The sequence below is a fragment of the Taurulus bubalis genome (assembly GCF_910589615.1).
Source record: "Taurulus bubalis genome assembly, chromosome: 15".
In the NCBI taxonomy this organism is placed as follows: Eukaryota; Metazoa; Chordata; class Actinopteri; order Perciformes; family Cottidae; genus Taurulus; species Taurulus bubalis.
In genome coordinates, this window is record NC_136603.1 from 12,634,036 (window position 1) to 12,649,723 (window position 15,688).

Genomic DNA, 15,688 nt, shown 5'->3' on the forward strand with positions numbered 1-15,688 from the left:
AATCAAAGGAGACATGGTCGGATGGTCATTGTGGGTTTTCCTACGATAATCTAACAGCAAGATGTGGAAAAACTATCGAAATACACGAAACAAAACAAAAAAAGTCATTTCATAAGGAAACGGTAGTGGTATTCAAAAGGTGCGATGCAGACATGATGTACCTTGTTGAGAAGCCGGCATAACGTACGCAGACTGTGTTGCATGACATTTCAACGCACCAATCACTCGCGGAGGAGCTGATTGAGTCTACTTCCCGACACTGGAATAGCTGAGGGGGAAGCGGACGGACGGCGATCTCGAGCGGATATATATCTCAACATCAGCCTGTCTGCACGGTCAGATCGCCGGCGAGAGACCTCCGGGATACAGCGGGCCATCGATTTCTCTTTCCCCCCCGGTCACGGTGTCTGCTGCAGGGAGAGATGGCCGGTATTTTGGCGTGGTTTTGGAACGAGAGGTTCTGGCTCCCGCACAATGTAACCTGGGCTGACTTAAAAAACACAGATGAAGCGACGTTCCCGCAAGCGGAGGACCTCTATCTGGCGTGTCCTTTAGCATTCTGCATCTTTATGATCCGGCTGGTTTTCGAAAGGTGAGTCCGAGCACATGCGGTATACTCCAGGTGGCTGCGATCCGGGTTTGTTGTGTGGATGAAACGCTCCGGGCGAAGGATGCAGCACACCCCGAATGTCCACGTTTGTCAGTGTGTTATCTAAACAATGGCATCTTATCTGGTTAGCCCACAAATCACCACGGTTGATCATCGTACTTTCTGCAGGCCTGCAGCATCACGCGTTGTCTGCATTTGATGCATCTGTCGCACTCAGTGTAGCCAAGTTGCCATACCTGCCCAAACCCAGCTCCTGTCCTCTCAACTCAAACCCCCCTCCCTCCACAATCTCTACAAAGACCCGTGCTGGACACGGGCTCTTTTAACTGGTCCGGGTGGTCTGTTTGAACCGTACTGCTCCAGTTATGATATGGTGCATGTTGCATCGTCTTATCTATGACTAGTATTGTACAATCATCAGCATGCAGTAAAGCACAGAGGCATGCTAGTCACAACAATGCGTGCATATGTGGGTCAGAAATCTCTTGAGGGAGTAGTGAGTGAGGCCTTCCATTTCCCCAAATAAACTCCTCACTCATGTTCAGTATTTACCTCTGCAAATATAGTGTGTTCAAATAAAGTGAGGATAATCAGAAACCGAGCCGGAAACAGCCCTGGTATTTGATTTAAAAGTGTTAAATCCATGAGATTAATATATTTATTGTACATTGTTAATTTACACAGTTAATAACTTTGAGTTAAGTGTAATTAATGTGTTATACCAGATGCAAGCAGAAATTAGCAGACTGCACATACTTTGTAAAGTGGATTATAATGCCAGATGCTTTGTGACAAATTGGCAAAACAAATATTATATCCTCACACCGCTGTGTCCCAATTATTCATTTATTCAACATGGAAATGTCACTGTTACAACTGAAAATTGTCTTCCTCAAGACAACCTGTGGAAGACTACTTGTGGTCCAAACATTGTCGTGTCCCAGTAGAGTAAAAGAAGAACTGAGAGCCGGCAGAAATAATTCATGGATATGCATGAGCTTCCTGTTGATTGCATGGTGTCTCCATCATTAAATATGAACAATTCACATTCAATTAACCTCAAAGAGAATGTCTATGTGTTGATATAGAAGTGTATTATGATATTTTTATTGCAGGTTTATAGCAAGACCATGTGCCATGGGCCTGAAGATCCAAACCAACGGGCCACAAAAAGCCCAACCCAACGCTATCCTGGAGAAGGTTTTCACTGCTATAACCAAGGTGGAGCATGTGTTCTCTTCATTATTTTCATTATTTTTAATGCTTGATCTTGTGACATTTGGGCCACAATGAAAACTAACATGGAATGTTTATCTTGTGTTGCCAGCACCCAGATGAGAAGAGATTGGAGGGCCTGTCCAAGCAGCTCGACTGGGATGTGCGGACCATCCAACGCTGGTTCAGACAACGTCGAAACCAGGAGAAGCCCAGCACTCTTGCCCGATTCTGTGAAAGCATGTAAGCCAAATCCCTTTTAACGGCACACAGTACCCTCACGTAGCTGCAAGCAAGTTAGTGGATATAAACTTGCACAGACTTTTAACTTGCCTGAGGTAGTGAAGATCAAAGTAGCTTTACTGTTGTCGTTTGTATTCTTATTTTATTGTTGGTAACAGTTGCAAGGAAAACTGATTTTAACAGGCTGCAATGCTTTATCACTTTTTCATAATGTGACAGTAGTAATAAAAGCAGGCATGATGGTTAGTGCCGTTTCATGTTTCTGCAAGTTAATTTTCATATTGTATGGAAATGAATATAAACGCTACAGCTGCTTCAAAGCACATATTGACAAAAACAGCATATTTTACTTAATGTCATTGGTGACAGTAATGTAAAGGTGACCTTTGGGGGCGATAACAACAAAATGTGGAAAATTTGTGTTAAAATGGCCATTACAATTCCTGAGTGACGTCTCTATATTGCTTAGTTTGTGTCACAAACAGTTCAAAACCCAAAGATATTCAGTTCACAATGTTACAAAAAAGAGAAAAGCAGCAAGTCCTCATGTTTGAGTAACCGGAATCGGGAATGTTTGGCCTTTTTTGCTGGAAAAACGACAGAAAAAATAAATAAGTTATCAAACTGGCTGATTCATTTTATGACGATTGACTAACCGATCAATCTACTAATCGTTTCAGCTCTATGAACTAACAGAAACATAAATTCTGGTTTAGTCCTTTAACAGCCATTCTGATGGTGCTTCAGTTTTGGTGAACCGTTCTTGTATCTTTCATGGCGTATCGTAACTTGAATGTTGTTTACGATATTTGGATAATATTGAAATGTGTCCCAGTTCAAAACAACAAACCCACTCAGGCTATAACGGAGAACTGGCTAATCTGCAGTAGAACATTTGCCATCAGGGAGATTGTAGTTACTTAGCAGTGTGATGTTAAGGGCCAACAAACGAGTGGGGCTGTCAGAGCAGAGTCATGTCTGACACCAGAAGAGTCGATCTGTCGGTTTGAGACACGGGGAGCCTCACATCCTCTACTCTGCCTGAGGCTGCTGTTCACTCAGGAGAACCCTGCTCGCTGATAAAACCACTGGATTCCAATTACAGTCTTACACACCAGAAGAGCCTGAGTTTGTCCTCCTCTGTAATATGTGTGTGAGCTTTTTTGAGTGTACGCTGGAATTCAGTATGTTTCAGCAACAACGGTATCAAAGCTGCGTGCAGCATAACTGACTGCAGAGACAATGTTGGGATTTGCAATAGTTTGGCTAGGTTGTCTGTTTCAGTTGCTTACAGTGCAACTATCCCAACGGGGCCAGAGTTGGTCCTTCCAGCAGTGATTGTGCTTTAATTAGGGCTTCATGCACAGCTGTTGCAGACTGATAGCATTCTTTGTCCCTCAGTCGTCAGGACGGCTGATCTGTTGTCTATTCTTTCCATTCTGCAAACAGAGAGTATGTAGCAAACACATTTGGTCTGGAAATAATGGAGACTCCTCATAGAGTTTGTTTACCAGCTATTGTTACTGCCTCTATTTTTCTGAGATATACAGCAAATAAACATTCCAACAAGTTCATATATTGATTTTGTATTGTTTTTTTGCTGCATAACCCTACAGTAACCTCTCTTTTTTTTTAACAAGAGCTGCTGAAATCTTTAAAGAAGTGATTTCAGAAACAATGGAATGGAAAGAAGTCACTAGAACCAGTAGTAGTGTTTCACCACAGTGGCAGACGTTATTACGTTATTATGAATTATATGTAAAGCCTTACTATGAGACTAAATGTTTTACCAGAGTCCCTCCTCAAGTCAGTTCTCCTTGCTTAGGGCTGAGGAAGGAGCATGCGTTGATGTCCTCAGTAGCCCCTCCTGTCTGATCTCATCTTCATCCTTTCTCTGCTTTCACTGAGAACAAAGAAATGATCAGAAGCAAAAAAATTAAACTATTTTTACTTTCTAAAGATATAAAGACAGAAATATATTTAGTAATCTAAAATCTTGTCACAGAAATACTCTATTTTTAAGCTGTAGTGCCTATCTTTGGCTTCAGTTAATATTTGATGTATGATAAAAGGGAATAGTTTTTGATTAATGTTTAGTTTTTAGTTATAGTTCCTATGATGGATCTTTTCAGGAATAGTTTTACATGTATTCCCTGTTTGCCAAGAGTTAGATGAGACGATTGGTAACAACGTTCATGTCTGTACAATGAATATGAAGCTACCATCATTAGCCACTTAGCTTAGCTTAGCACAAAGACTGGAAACAGGGCTGAACCGTTAGCTTTGTCTGCCCGAGGTAATACGAGGTAATACATTTAACAGCATCTCCAAAGCTAATTGACACCGTACATGTTGTTACATCCCAGGCTGTTTCTTGGACTGTTTCACTGCCTGCAGTGTTGTCATCACTGTGAGGTTGCCACGCAATCAGCTGAGACTTCAGAAAGTCACGACACAGAAAGCCAAGAAATAATCCAGCACATAACCCCTCAAAAACACTTATTTTTTAGTATAGTTTAAACAAGCAAAATATGTTGTGTTAGTGAGCTTTAGCAACGCTGTTATGTGTATTTTATACCTTTGGGTCAAGCCATTCTCTCCAGTTTTATCTTCTTTGTACTAAGCTACGCTAACCGACTGCTGGCTGTAGCTTCATATTGAACACACAGACACGAGAGTGGTCGATCTCCTCATCTAACTCTCGGCAAAACAGTGAATAAGCATATTTCCTAAAATGTAAAAAAAAAAAAAAGTTCTAATCCTTGCTGTTAGGGTGGTAAATGCTATGCCTAATTTCATAGTTTTACCAAATGTATATAAAAAAAATTACAATTATTGCCCTATTGCTGCAATCTCTTAATTTGCCATTCCTCGTCTTTACTTTCATCATATACAAAATTCAATTTTCCAGTTGATTCTAAAAAACGGAAACATGCGTTAAATATCAGCTGAGATTTCTAATAACCTCATTACTGGATCTTCCTTTTCTCAATATGTTGGTGTATGATTGTCATTCCTTTAAACCAACATACCTCCCCAGAAGCAGCTCAGTGGACACCAAGCCAACAAGTAATTAGCAAGTTTGTACTCAGCAAATGCTATGATGCTTAAGACAGCTAAGAGATGAGCCATTGGCATGTGTTCTTGAGAGAGGAAAGCCACACCCATATTTTATCCTTTAATTAGGTGCAGTCTTCTAGTACCACACTAGCTGTTTATAAACACTTTTTAATTTGCACAGTTTGAAATCAGGTCTTGTATATAAACCAAATTACACAAATACACAAAAGTGGTAGGGACAGCTATTACTGCCTGAAGTGGAAAGGAGGTGTTACTGCTGATTTAACAAAGGGAATATATCAAGGCTTTTATGCAACTGAATCTTGATCAAAGCATGAGCTTTATGACTAATTGTTATGTTGAACCATCCAAATGCAACCAGCTGGTGCTCAGACTACCAAGAAGTGACATGGAATTAGCCAGCATGACCTCCTTTTTATTATTTTATTAAGAATAAAGCCAGCCTCATTATTACGTTTTTGGATCAAATCACAATTGGTCCCCCTATAATTTTTCCTTTCCTTAAAGCAATTCTTTGTCCAAACAGGTATTTTTGATTTAATAGTGATCACTGTTCTGGCCTAGTTTCAAACCCACTGTCTCATTGGATATTGTGAATGATTCATTCATGTATAATCAAGCTATTATAAAAGGATGGCATTATGTAGTATAACACATGGCATAAGCATTCTCTTATTGAGTCATATAACCTATAATTTGTAAGTTGTTTACAGGACAAGTTCATCATAACGCATAAACATGATCTGTTAACCACAGTTACAACCCAGCACTAATGAATTAAAATAAGTAATTGGCAAGTTTCCGCTACATCATGTGCAGAAAATAAACAGCAGCTCACTCTATGATGATTAAATGCATACTATTTAAATTTTCCCTCAACCAATCTTTATCAACACTGTATCTGAAAAAAAATGCTAATAGAGAAAATATAGACTATTCTGTGGAAGCAGTTGCGAGCATTGTGATTGTACATATGTATATAGCAGTGATTCAAGAGGACTTGAAAAAGACTCTTGCAGGCTTGATGAACAAGTTGCCAAGCAACAATCTTAACTGTGTGCCAGGTAGACTTGTCCAATTAATTTGGTTTTACAATTCTGTTGATCAAGCACGAAAAGCAGTTAATATTAGCATTAATTCAGGAATTACACTCACTATCTTAAAAGAACATCAAACGACTCTCTGATGGATGTGTGCACTGAGAAACTGGTTTGTCCTGCTCTCGTTTTGAGTGTTCGTGTCATGTTGTGTTTGGAGGCTGTGGAGGCAAATTGGGATGTGTTTGACATGAGGTCAAACATGAGGTGTTTGACATGAGGTCCGATAGAACAACCGCACGGCGAAACCTCCGAAGTATGCAAAACCTTGTCTGACATGAGGTTATACAGCTTGTCACAGCCATGAAAGTCATCAGCTGATGTTTTCTTCCATGTCACAGAAATCATGCTTGTTTTGTGCCTCTTCTGTATGTTTTACTTCATGAAGTTATTGCATTGAATTCAGACGTTTATGTGATATATATCCTAGAATATATGCTCCACTTGGGGGGGTAAAACATTTAATCTAATCACTTACAGATTTGTGAAATGCTCTGACAACTCAATAATGCACTATAGGGGTTCTGTCAATCAAATGTGCTTTTGTTCCTGCTACAAACACATAAATGGTTTTGTCTGATGCCACTTGCTAGCTGACCAGCCTTAAATCCTTTCTCCCAGTTGCTGACTGCTTTAAATTGGGTATATTATGCACACCTCCCTGCTCAGCAAGGGGATCAGTGAAGTGTCAGTTTCTTCTCTGTCTTTCAGCTCAGACCTCATGACCACTTTCCCCACCATTGTGTTGGGTAACTACTACTGTAGCTACTGTAAATCATGTGCAGGGCCATAAAAAACACAACGCATGTCAAGATGATCTGGGACAGAGTGAGTGTCTTGTCTTTGCCCCCAGAACTCACCAATGTGAAGTCAGTGATGTCCCATTTTCAGTCACTCACCCCTGACTACAGATGTGGGAAGTAAGAGAGGCTCACACCACTTCAAATTGTGGATGAAAGGCATGAGAGCCACAGTGTGCTACACCTAAGGACAACACTACATAAGTAGTATACAGAACCAGTTGTGTTCATCACACATCTCTTGGTATTGTTCATATTTGGGATTTAATGATGTGCCTTCAAGATGTGATGCAGCTATATTATTCTCTACAAATTGGTCTTAGCATATTAAAACACTGTGCTGTTCTCTTTAATTAACTCTAAAAAATCAAAGTGGAAAAGAGAAAGGAAAAAAAAAAACTTTCCTTGTAGGGTTCCTTCCCATTTAGCTTATGGACTACTAAAAAACACTACCCTCATGACCAAAAACTTAAAGTTAAGATTGCAAAAGTCATGTACACAAAATGTAATCGAGACAAAGGTTGAGCATTTTAAGCTTTATATAATTGTTTTTCTTTATTTGTGTCTTTCAGGTGGAGATTCACATTCTATCTATACATATTTACCTATGGAGTGCGTTTCCTTAAAAAGGTAAGTTTTCCTTCGAGACAAAATAAGCACCAGCTGGCTGTTATGACTGTTAAAAGTTAGTATGAGTCACTGAGCGTTGAATCCATTTTCTACAGCACATTTGGAAATACATGGGAAACATGAAAATCTTGTGGTTTCTGGCATAGTTAGTGCGTCATGAGACTGGCTAGTAAAATTGATGTTCTGAGATAAGGGACTAATTTTATGAGGGCTATTGGTAATAAAGCCGAGCGCAAACAGGGTTCATTAATAATGGATCTTACAAGGAAAGGGGGAGTAGTTGATCAAAATATTAACAGTACTAAATAATGCTGCGATTAAATATGTAATCTCTTTTACACAATGATGTAGGACTCAGTGACTGATGATTAGTGTTTCTTTTAATCGTGTTTGTCTGCTGCTGGAAAAAATAATTTGTGCTATCCCTGAGTTCAATTGCAATGGTTAGGTCAACGTTACTTAAAATGCCTGCTTGTAAAATAATGACTGTTGTGATGACTATAGTTACTTGTTGACTGTTTATTTGTAAATGTTACATACATTAAGAATGCATCTTCAGAGAGACTTAAAAACGCTGCGTTTTAAGTAATATATATATATATATATGTATATATATATATGTATATATATATATATATATATATATATATATATATATATATATATATATATATATATATATACATATATATATATTTGTATATCTTAATAATATTGCGATTGGCCTGCTTCCAGGCTCTCATTGGGCTGTTAACACCACATAATGCTTCAATTAGCCTTCTACAAAAGCATGCTTTAGCTACATTTACATGTAAATATAAATAAACTATTGTGTGTGTGTGTGTGTGTGTGTGTGTGTGTGTGTGTGTGTGTGTGTGTGTGTGTGTGTGTGTGTGTAGAGCACAATGACAGTAACGTTACTGTACGTTTATCAAATGTTTACTCATGTTTTGTTTCTAAGACACTGAGCTAGCAAAAAGATTAGCTTAGGTGGCTAACGTTAGCCACATGTATGCTAACGTTTCTAACAAACATAATGCCAACTCAACATTTTTCTTTCTGAATGTTTTCTTTTCAAATGCATCTTTTGCCTTTCAAACGCTGCGCCAATGTTCACTTGGTTTATGAAAATCGATAATGTTACCAACGTGTCGTTGTAATCTCTCGGATGATAGCGTGAAAAATCCAAGGGATTAGGAGATTACCGCATTCAAGCACTCTCAGTATAACATCTCTCCTTGTTTGTAAAGTTTAAACCACACATGAGGAAGTTTAGAAATTGTGATCATTTTGTCCAATGTGCCAGCCAAGTGACTGAGATATATTCATATATTTCATTCATATATTCATGAAATCTGTCGAAGTCAAGAGTTGCAAGACGAAGCAAAATAGTTAATTCCCCGGCAATTCCTGCTGCAGGCTGCAGTCTCTGTGGGATTTATTAACATCGGGAGAAATAAACTCACAGTGTCAGTCACAGTGATGGGTCACTGTTTGCTTATAAAACATTGTTATGTTACCACAGTTACCATTTATTGTGTCATACTGATACCATTAAGTCTTTACTCTTACATAGGGGATGGGGATGAACCTCTTTTGGTTCGTTTGTAATTCAGCTTCCTTTTTATTCCATTCAGAATCCATCAAGGGAATTATTCATTTTCATTCAAAATGTACATTGATATTCATGTGTTAGATCTGAAATTACATATTGAATTGAACTCCAACTGTATGTGTGGGAGCAGGATAACACTGCATTCATATTATAGTTAATGGAGCTTGATCTTGCTAGGTTTTATTCAAATACAACATATGAGATTTGTCAGGGATCTAACTACACAGTCAACGTTGTCCCCTGAGTTTACACAGTATATACATATCTATATATTGGTTAAAAGTATTGATTTTTAAGTTACTAATTTCGTTTTCTGCAGACTCCATGGCTTTGGAACACAAAAGAGTGCTGGTACAACTACCCTTACCAGGTACAAGTTATAGAATTTATATGCACCCATCTTCAGTAACCACAATGCAACAAGATGACTTGCATTCCCAAACTAGCTACTTCTCAAAATACTTATTTTAACCTTTTTGCTTTATGTGTTTATGCAGCCGCTGACTGTGGACATCCATTATTACTATATACTGGAGCTGTCTTTCTACCTGTCCTTACTCTTTTCCCAATTCACAGACATCAGGAGGAAGGTAAGAGTGACTGCAAGTCACACCAAGATATACATCACAAATCTCCAATGTTTTTTAAAAAGTGACACTTTTAGTCACTTTCTGTTCTGTTTATGCCACTGTAAGTAGTTATGTCACAGAAAAGACATTATATTTACCTAACAATTAATTTCTTACTGCCATTACTCTATAATGTTTAGTCTATTTGCTTGTGATCATTTGTTTTCTGCCTCAGTGTATTCTCACTGATGTGTGAAATTTCAAAATACTGCAAGGGCAAAAAAGATTAACACTTTTTCAAACATTCAGAAATTGTCTCTGTCAAACCTTTAACTTTCCCCATCTATTGGTGTAGTTTGTTTTTGTTTTATATTGTGGAAGCTTTTGTGTAATCACAGCACGATAGAAAAATGATTGTACTTTTATAATCTGTTCTATGACGGTGTTGGACAATACTAATTTATATAAATAATTATATCAGACAAAAATTCATTGATTCATTCATGATAGCAATAGCAATCAGATAAATGTCTAGTTTTACACTACATTCATGCATACTCCACAATCAACACACATACCATATCACACATATTTACATGTCATTGATAGCAATGCTTTCTTTCACATATTAACCATTTGAACGTATGTCCAGCATGCCGCTGCAGGTGACATTCACTTTACATTCATAATTTCAAACGAGAATATAAGCTTATACGGCATACACATTATGCACATTGTACTATAAATACAGTTTAAAAGATCCAACTTGGTAAGAACTGGTTTGTAAGAACTGAGATCAGCTTGTGCAACCATTCTTCAACCCACTTTCATCTTCTTCTTTTTTGTTGTGAGAATGGCTCCACTCTTGGTTCATTCAGTATCATTTGCATGCTATCCAGCCATGATCTTACTCCTTTCTCCAGTCCATCCCACTGCACACTGCTCTCACAGCAGCCCCCATGAATCCATGCTGTGTATGCCCTCACTCTGTCATCTCTTTGTTGACTGTTGGCATGTTGTCTGTTTTTGTTTCTCCTTTCAGTTTTTTCATGCACAGTACTACACTGAGGAGGTCCTCTGCATCCCCTGCCAATTCCAGTATGTTCTCCCCGCACACTCTCTCTCTTGCCTTGCTTTCATTCTATATCTTGCATCGTTACTCTTCCTTCTCATCTTCATTCTCATGCTGTCTTCATTTTGGACTGGTTCTGGTTGCTTTGAGCTGAGTCATTTCTTCAGATTTGCTTGAGGAATGTTTCCCCATGCCACTTGTCTGTTAGTCACCTGGAGGTTCTCAAACCTAATGGCTCCACCCAGCAGACAGGACCAAAACCAAACTGTCATATATCTTCACTTTAATTTCAGCTACAGTAATGTAATTGTTTTACATCATGTTAAGGCTGAGATGATCTTTTTCCCTGCTTGATTTTGATTTCACAGAGACGTCATCGTTTTCAAACAGTGGTGGAATGTAACATTTAGTACAGTACTTTGCTTGAGCCATTTTATACTTCTATTCTACCACAGTTAAGAGGGGAATATATACTTTTCACTCCAATACTATTTATTTGACATATATCCCTAGTTACTTCAAACTAGTGACCATGGATGTCAGATAAAGTAACGATAAATTAAGATTTTAGTGTGTATTTTGGGCCTATGTGAGGAATGAAACAATGTAATTTACCTCCGAGGATTGATGGTGTAACTCTGTGTCTTCTTTTTCCTTATGTAAGATTTTCAATGCAGCAAATTTACTTGTAATAGTATGTTAAGTAAAGAATTTTAAATCTCCTAACAATACTGCTTTTAAACATATGTTTTGCTATATTACAGTTTGACGCAAAATAAACCAATAAAATCATTAGATGAACACATATTTCAACCACACAATTGGATCAATGTGCATGAGTGCTTGGACATCGACGGCGTACATGCTCTTTGTTCGTGTAGTGATGATTAATGATTGCCTTGTCATAACTTTGTATATCTTTTCAAAAGCTTTGCCAATCACAATGGCATATGACGTGCACAGCTCACCAAGACGGAGGTGATGTTGATCCACACATGAATCACATAGGCAGCTACTAAGCACACTTCAATACCATGAATAATGGCAGTTTTGAAAATAGGACACAGTAGTTCCATATATTCAGTCGTCAGTTGGGGCGTTTTTAAAATACAGAATTATTACAAAACGTTATGCATTACTGCAAAGACACAAAGCTATTGTGTGTGTACACAGCAGCCGTGTCCCTTTGACTCCATGGTGTCTGTACTGTATTACATGCTTTGAGCATGTACCTCATGCAGTGACTCAAACCACCGTGAGGCAGTACTTTCCCATAGTTGTGAGACATTTCCTTGGCAACTGTGTCCCCAGGACTTCCTGATCATGTTCCTGCACCATGTTGCAACAATCTCTCTCATCACCTTTTCCTACGTGAACAACATGGCACGAGTGGGAACTCTGGTCATGTGCCTCCACGACGCAGCCGACGTGCTGATAGAGGTGAGGATGGGGGAGAGAATAAAAGGCTGCGGATGGAAAGATTGACGAAGGGAGGCGAAGATGGTTGGGTGTGTGTGGGTGGAGTGTTTGGAGTTAACAGGCTCAGCTATCCATCTTTATCTAAATTTAACTACCGTCTTGCGTTATAAAAATGATGTCAGATGGTATCATACAGACACAGTGCATGTTGAATGCACTCTTTGTTGGAAACAAAGATATTTCAAGTAGTTGCTAGTATGATCAGATTAATGATTGTTTCTTTTTTTCTATCAAGGCTGCCAAGATGGCCAACTATGCCAAATGTCAGATATTGTGCAACCTCCTGTTTGCAATGTTTGCAATTCTCTTCATAAGTTCCAGGCTGGGGGTTTATCCTGTCTGGTAAGTGTTATTCTCTTAGTTATCTCCCATAGTTAGCGTCCATCTAAAAGCCGACTTAACTGAAGTAGTGTTTGTATATAATACATTACATGCAGACCGCCAAAGGCTATACAACCTGAAGTAACAGATGCCTTCGATGCTCTGCACATTTTTGACAGAACATCCCTGAAAATGCACGCCAATGCCATGAAGATCTCAGATCTTTTTTTATGACTTTCTCCACAACGATTTGTAGTTCAGACACATCTCTGTGAATTTTCTTGTTAAGTAATAGTTACTATGTATACAGGAGCTTTAACCTTTCCAAGATAAACAAATCAACAAATGAAAAGCACTATGTTCAGGTTATCGCTTTGTCATTGAAAACAGCATTTAGCGTTTCATCTGATTGTGAAAACATCAAAGGTTTTCTTTACCCACAAAGATCTTTTTTATTATTTTGAGGTTGCTATATTGCATTTAATCAGCATTTCAAGTTGTAACCAATTATACGGACCCTTCCTGGTGATATTTGCCCAAGTTACAACAAATCAATTGTAGTCCTTGAGAGCACGTACAGCAGTCTTCTTGCAGTCTTTAATAATTAGGGCTATTCTGAAGAAAGCATTTGTGAACAACATAGTCTGTACAGCCTTGTAAGACAGCTTGTAAACTGTTTAGGCTCTCTGCCTTTGTTTCACTGTAATGTAATGACCCGACACCACATCAGTTGTAAAGTTGTCATTACTGTAAAGCTGTTGCCATGGCTTCAGTATCTGGAGGATGATTCACAGAGGAATTTTCTTGAAATTTTGATCTCATGTTATGTGAAGCCAAGCAACTGCTTTTTCTCCTCTGTTTAAATTACATGTTATGCAATTTTAAATGCATTAAGATTCATCCAGTGTACATATATTGGACTATAACCAAAATGCTTTTTCAAAGAAAACACATCTGTTTGTGCTACAAATACATCATTGAAGGGCATATGTTTTATGAAAAACAAAGAGCTGGAGCAGAGCCTGCCTCTTTTCTTTTCACCGGTTTGGTCAACCTGTTCCTCAGGACAAACAAGAATCCCCCCACAATAAAACAGTGCTTTGCCTCCTTGTTTTTTTCACGTTTTTTTTGTCACGGTACTTATCTCCCTCTCCTTCTGTTTTGGAAGGATATTAAATACCACCTTCTTTGAGAGTTGGGAGATCGTAGGGCCCTATCCATCTTGGTGGGTCTTCAACCTTCTTCTGATCCTGCTGCAGCTTCTTCACTCCTTCTGGTCCTACCTCATAGTGAAGACCGCGTGCCGAGCCATCTCCAAAGGAAAGGTGAGTCACCACACTCAGCATAATAGGGTGTTTAGCTGCTAGTACATGTGGATACTGTGGAGTGTTGTGAATAGCCACTTTTGACTTTCCCTTTCTATCCTCTATGTATGCTAACCAACATCCTTCAAGGTGGGAAAATGGAATCCGTTGCATGTAAGTAGCCTTAAAGGGCACCATTTCAATCAAGTGGTGTACTGTGTGCTTAGTTTAATTTCATGTCTCTAGCAGCCATGTAATCATTTGCATTCATCATGATGTCAATGAGCCTTACCTTCATTTTATTTTCAGAGGTCTCTGCAGATATCGTAAGGCTTTTTCAACCTGTTTTCTGATATTGATTGGCAGAACAGCTCCCGGCTCGTCACACAAAAGCCCATTTGTGTCACCGCCACTCATATGGCTGCCAAAGATAATGACCCAGAGAAGAATTTTAACGAGAAAAATGTAATCTCCAACCATCCCTCTCAATGCAGGTGTCAAAAGATGACCGCAGCGACATCGAATCCGGCTCGGATGAGGATGACAGCCCCCCGCCCAATCACAAGCACCACAGCAGCAGCACCACTAACGGGACCAACAAAAACCACGGGACCAACGGCTACCTGACAGGGGCCCCGTATCCCGACGAACACTGACTAACAAGGGAGCCACGCTACAGACACCATCCATCAGTCTGTGTGTGTGCGTGAGTGTGTGTGTGCGCATTTGTGTGCGTGCGTGTGTGCGTGTGTATGGTGGAGATATGAACATCGCCTGTCTGGTACTGGAAATTCTTGATAGATTTATGTGAATGCAGATTTGTTATCAATTTGATTCTTTACTAATTTCCGTGCGCAATTTATTCTCTTCATCTATATATTTGCATTGAACTGCACTCAGTGAAATATCAAAGCACTCCTATCGGTACAACCCACTCTGTTTAACCAACAAATGAAAGCATTCCACTTTATGGTGTACGCATGCTACTTTAACATACAGTAGTCTGGCATACTGGGGGTGAGTTTTTGTCTTATGTTTGTCTTTTTATGTTATTTATTTTTTTATGAATATGTTTGCAGATGGGGAGACATCTTTTTTTTACATGTCAGTGTTGAAGAGGTAATCATTTTTGAACAACAGCACAGCTGTTTTTTCTCACCACACATCATGACGAGTATTAGCAAAATACTGAAGACCTGGGTTTACTTTTAATGCTACACCCCCAAAGATATGCCGAAATGTGTGAAGTTTACTCACATTTTAAAACTCAAACATTCTCCACTCAAACTGTATATGAGATGTCAATAACAGTGTTAAGTGTGTGCATCAGATATGGCTAGATGCTGTATTCCATATTAAAGCATTTTGTTAAGTATTCTGGTACATTTCCGGTAAGCATTTCATTAAAGGCCATTTGTCCTCTTCGGAGGCGGACATGAGTTGTTTGAGTTATTTAATAAAAAAACATAACAATTGCAAATGTGTGTGGATCTGTTCAATAAGAGAAGCCTAATCAGCAAAGAATAACTATTTACGCCCTGGCTGTGAATTACAATTTTATAAAGAAATTAATCTTTCCATAAATAATGACTTAAGATTGAATAATATGCATTGATTATTAATGAATAAACATGAATATATGCCAAGTCACA

General features: G+C 38.7%; 1 protein-coding gene across 2 annotated transcripts; it reads left to right on the forward strand.

The window, feature by feature from the left end:
• Positions 1–422: 422 nt before the first annotated feature.
• Positions 423–14,692, forward strand: cers6 (ceramide synthase 6; the record flags this gene model as incomplete). 2 transcript variants are annotated; one of them, XM_079231213.1, is made up of 11 exons in its annotated part: positions 423–592; positions 1,726–1,831; positions 1,938–2,068; positions 7,619–7,676; positions 9,611–9,661; positions 9,789–9,881; positions 12,244–12,372; positions 12,647–12,753; positions 13,901–14,057; positions 14,187–14,210; positions 14,531–14,692. In XM_079231213.1, 11 exons carry the CDS (start codon positions 423–425, stop codon positions 14,690–14,692), a joined length of 1,188 nt encoding a protein of 395 aa, XP_079087339.1. The 2 variants fall into 2 exon arrangements, with proteins under 2 accessions (XP_079087339.1, XP_079087340.1); XM_079231214.1 differs by lacking the exon at positions 14,187–14,210.
• Between the last annotated feature and the right edge of the window lie 996 nt (positions 14,693–15,688).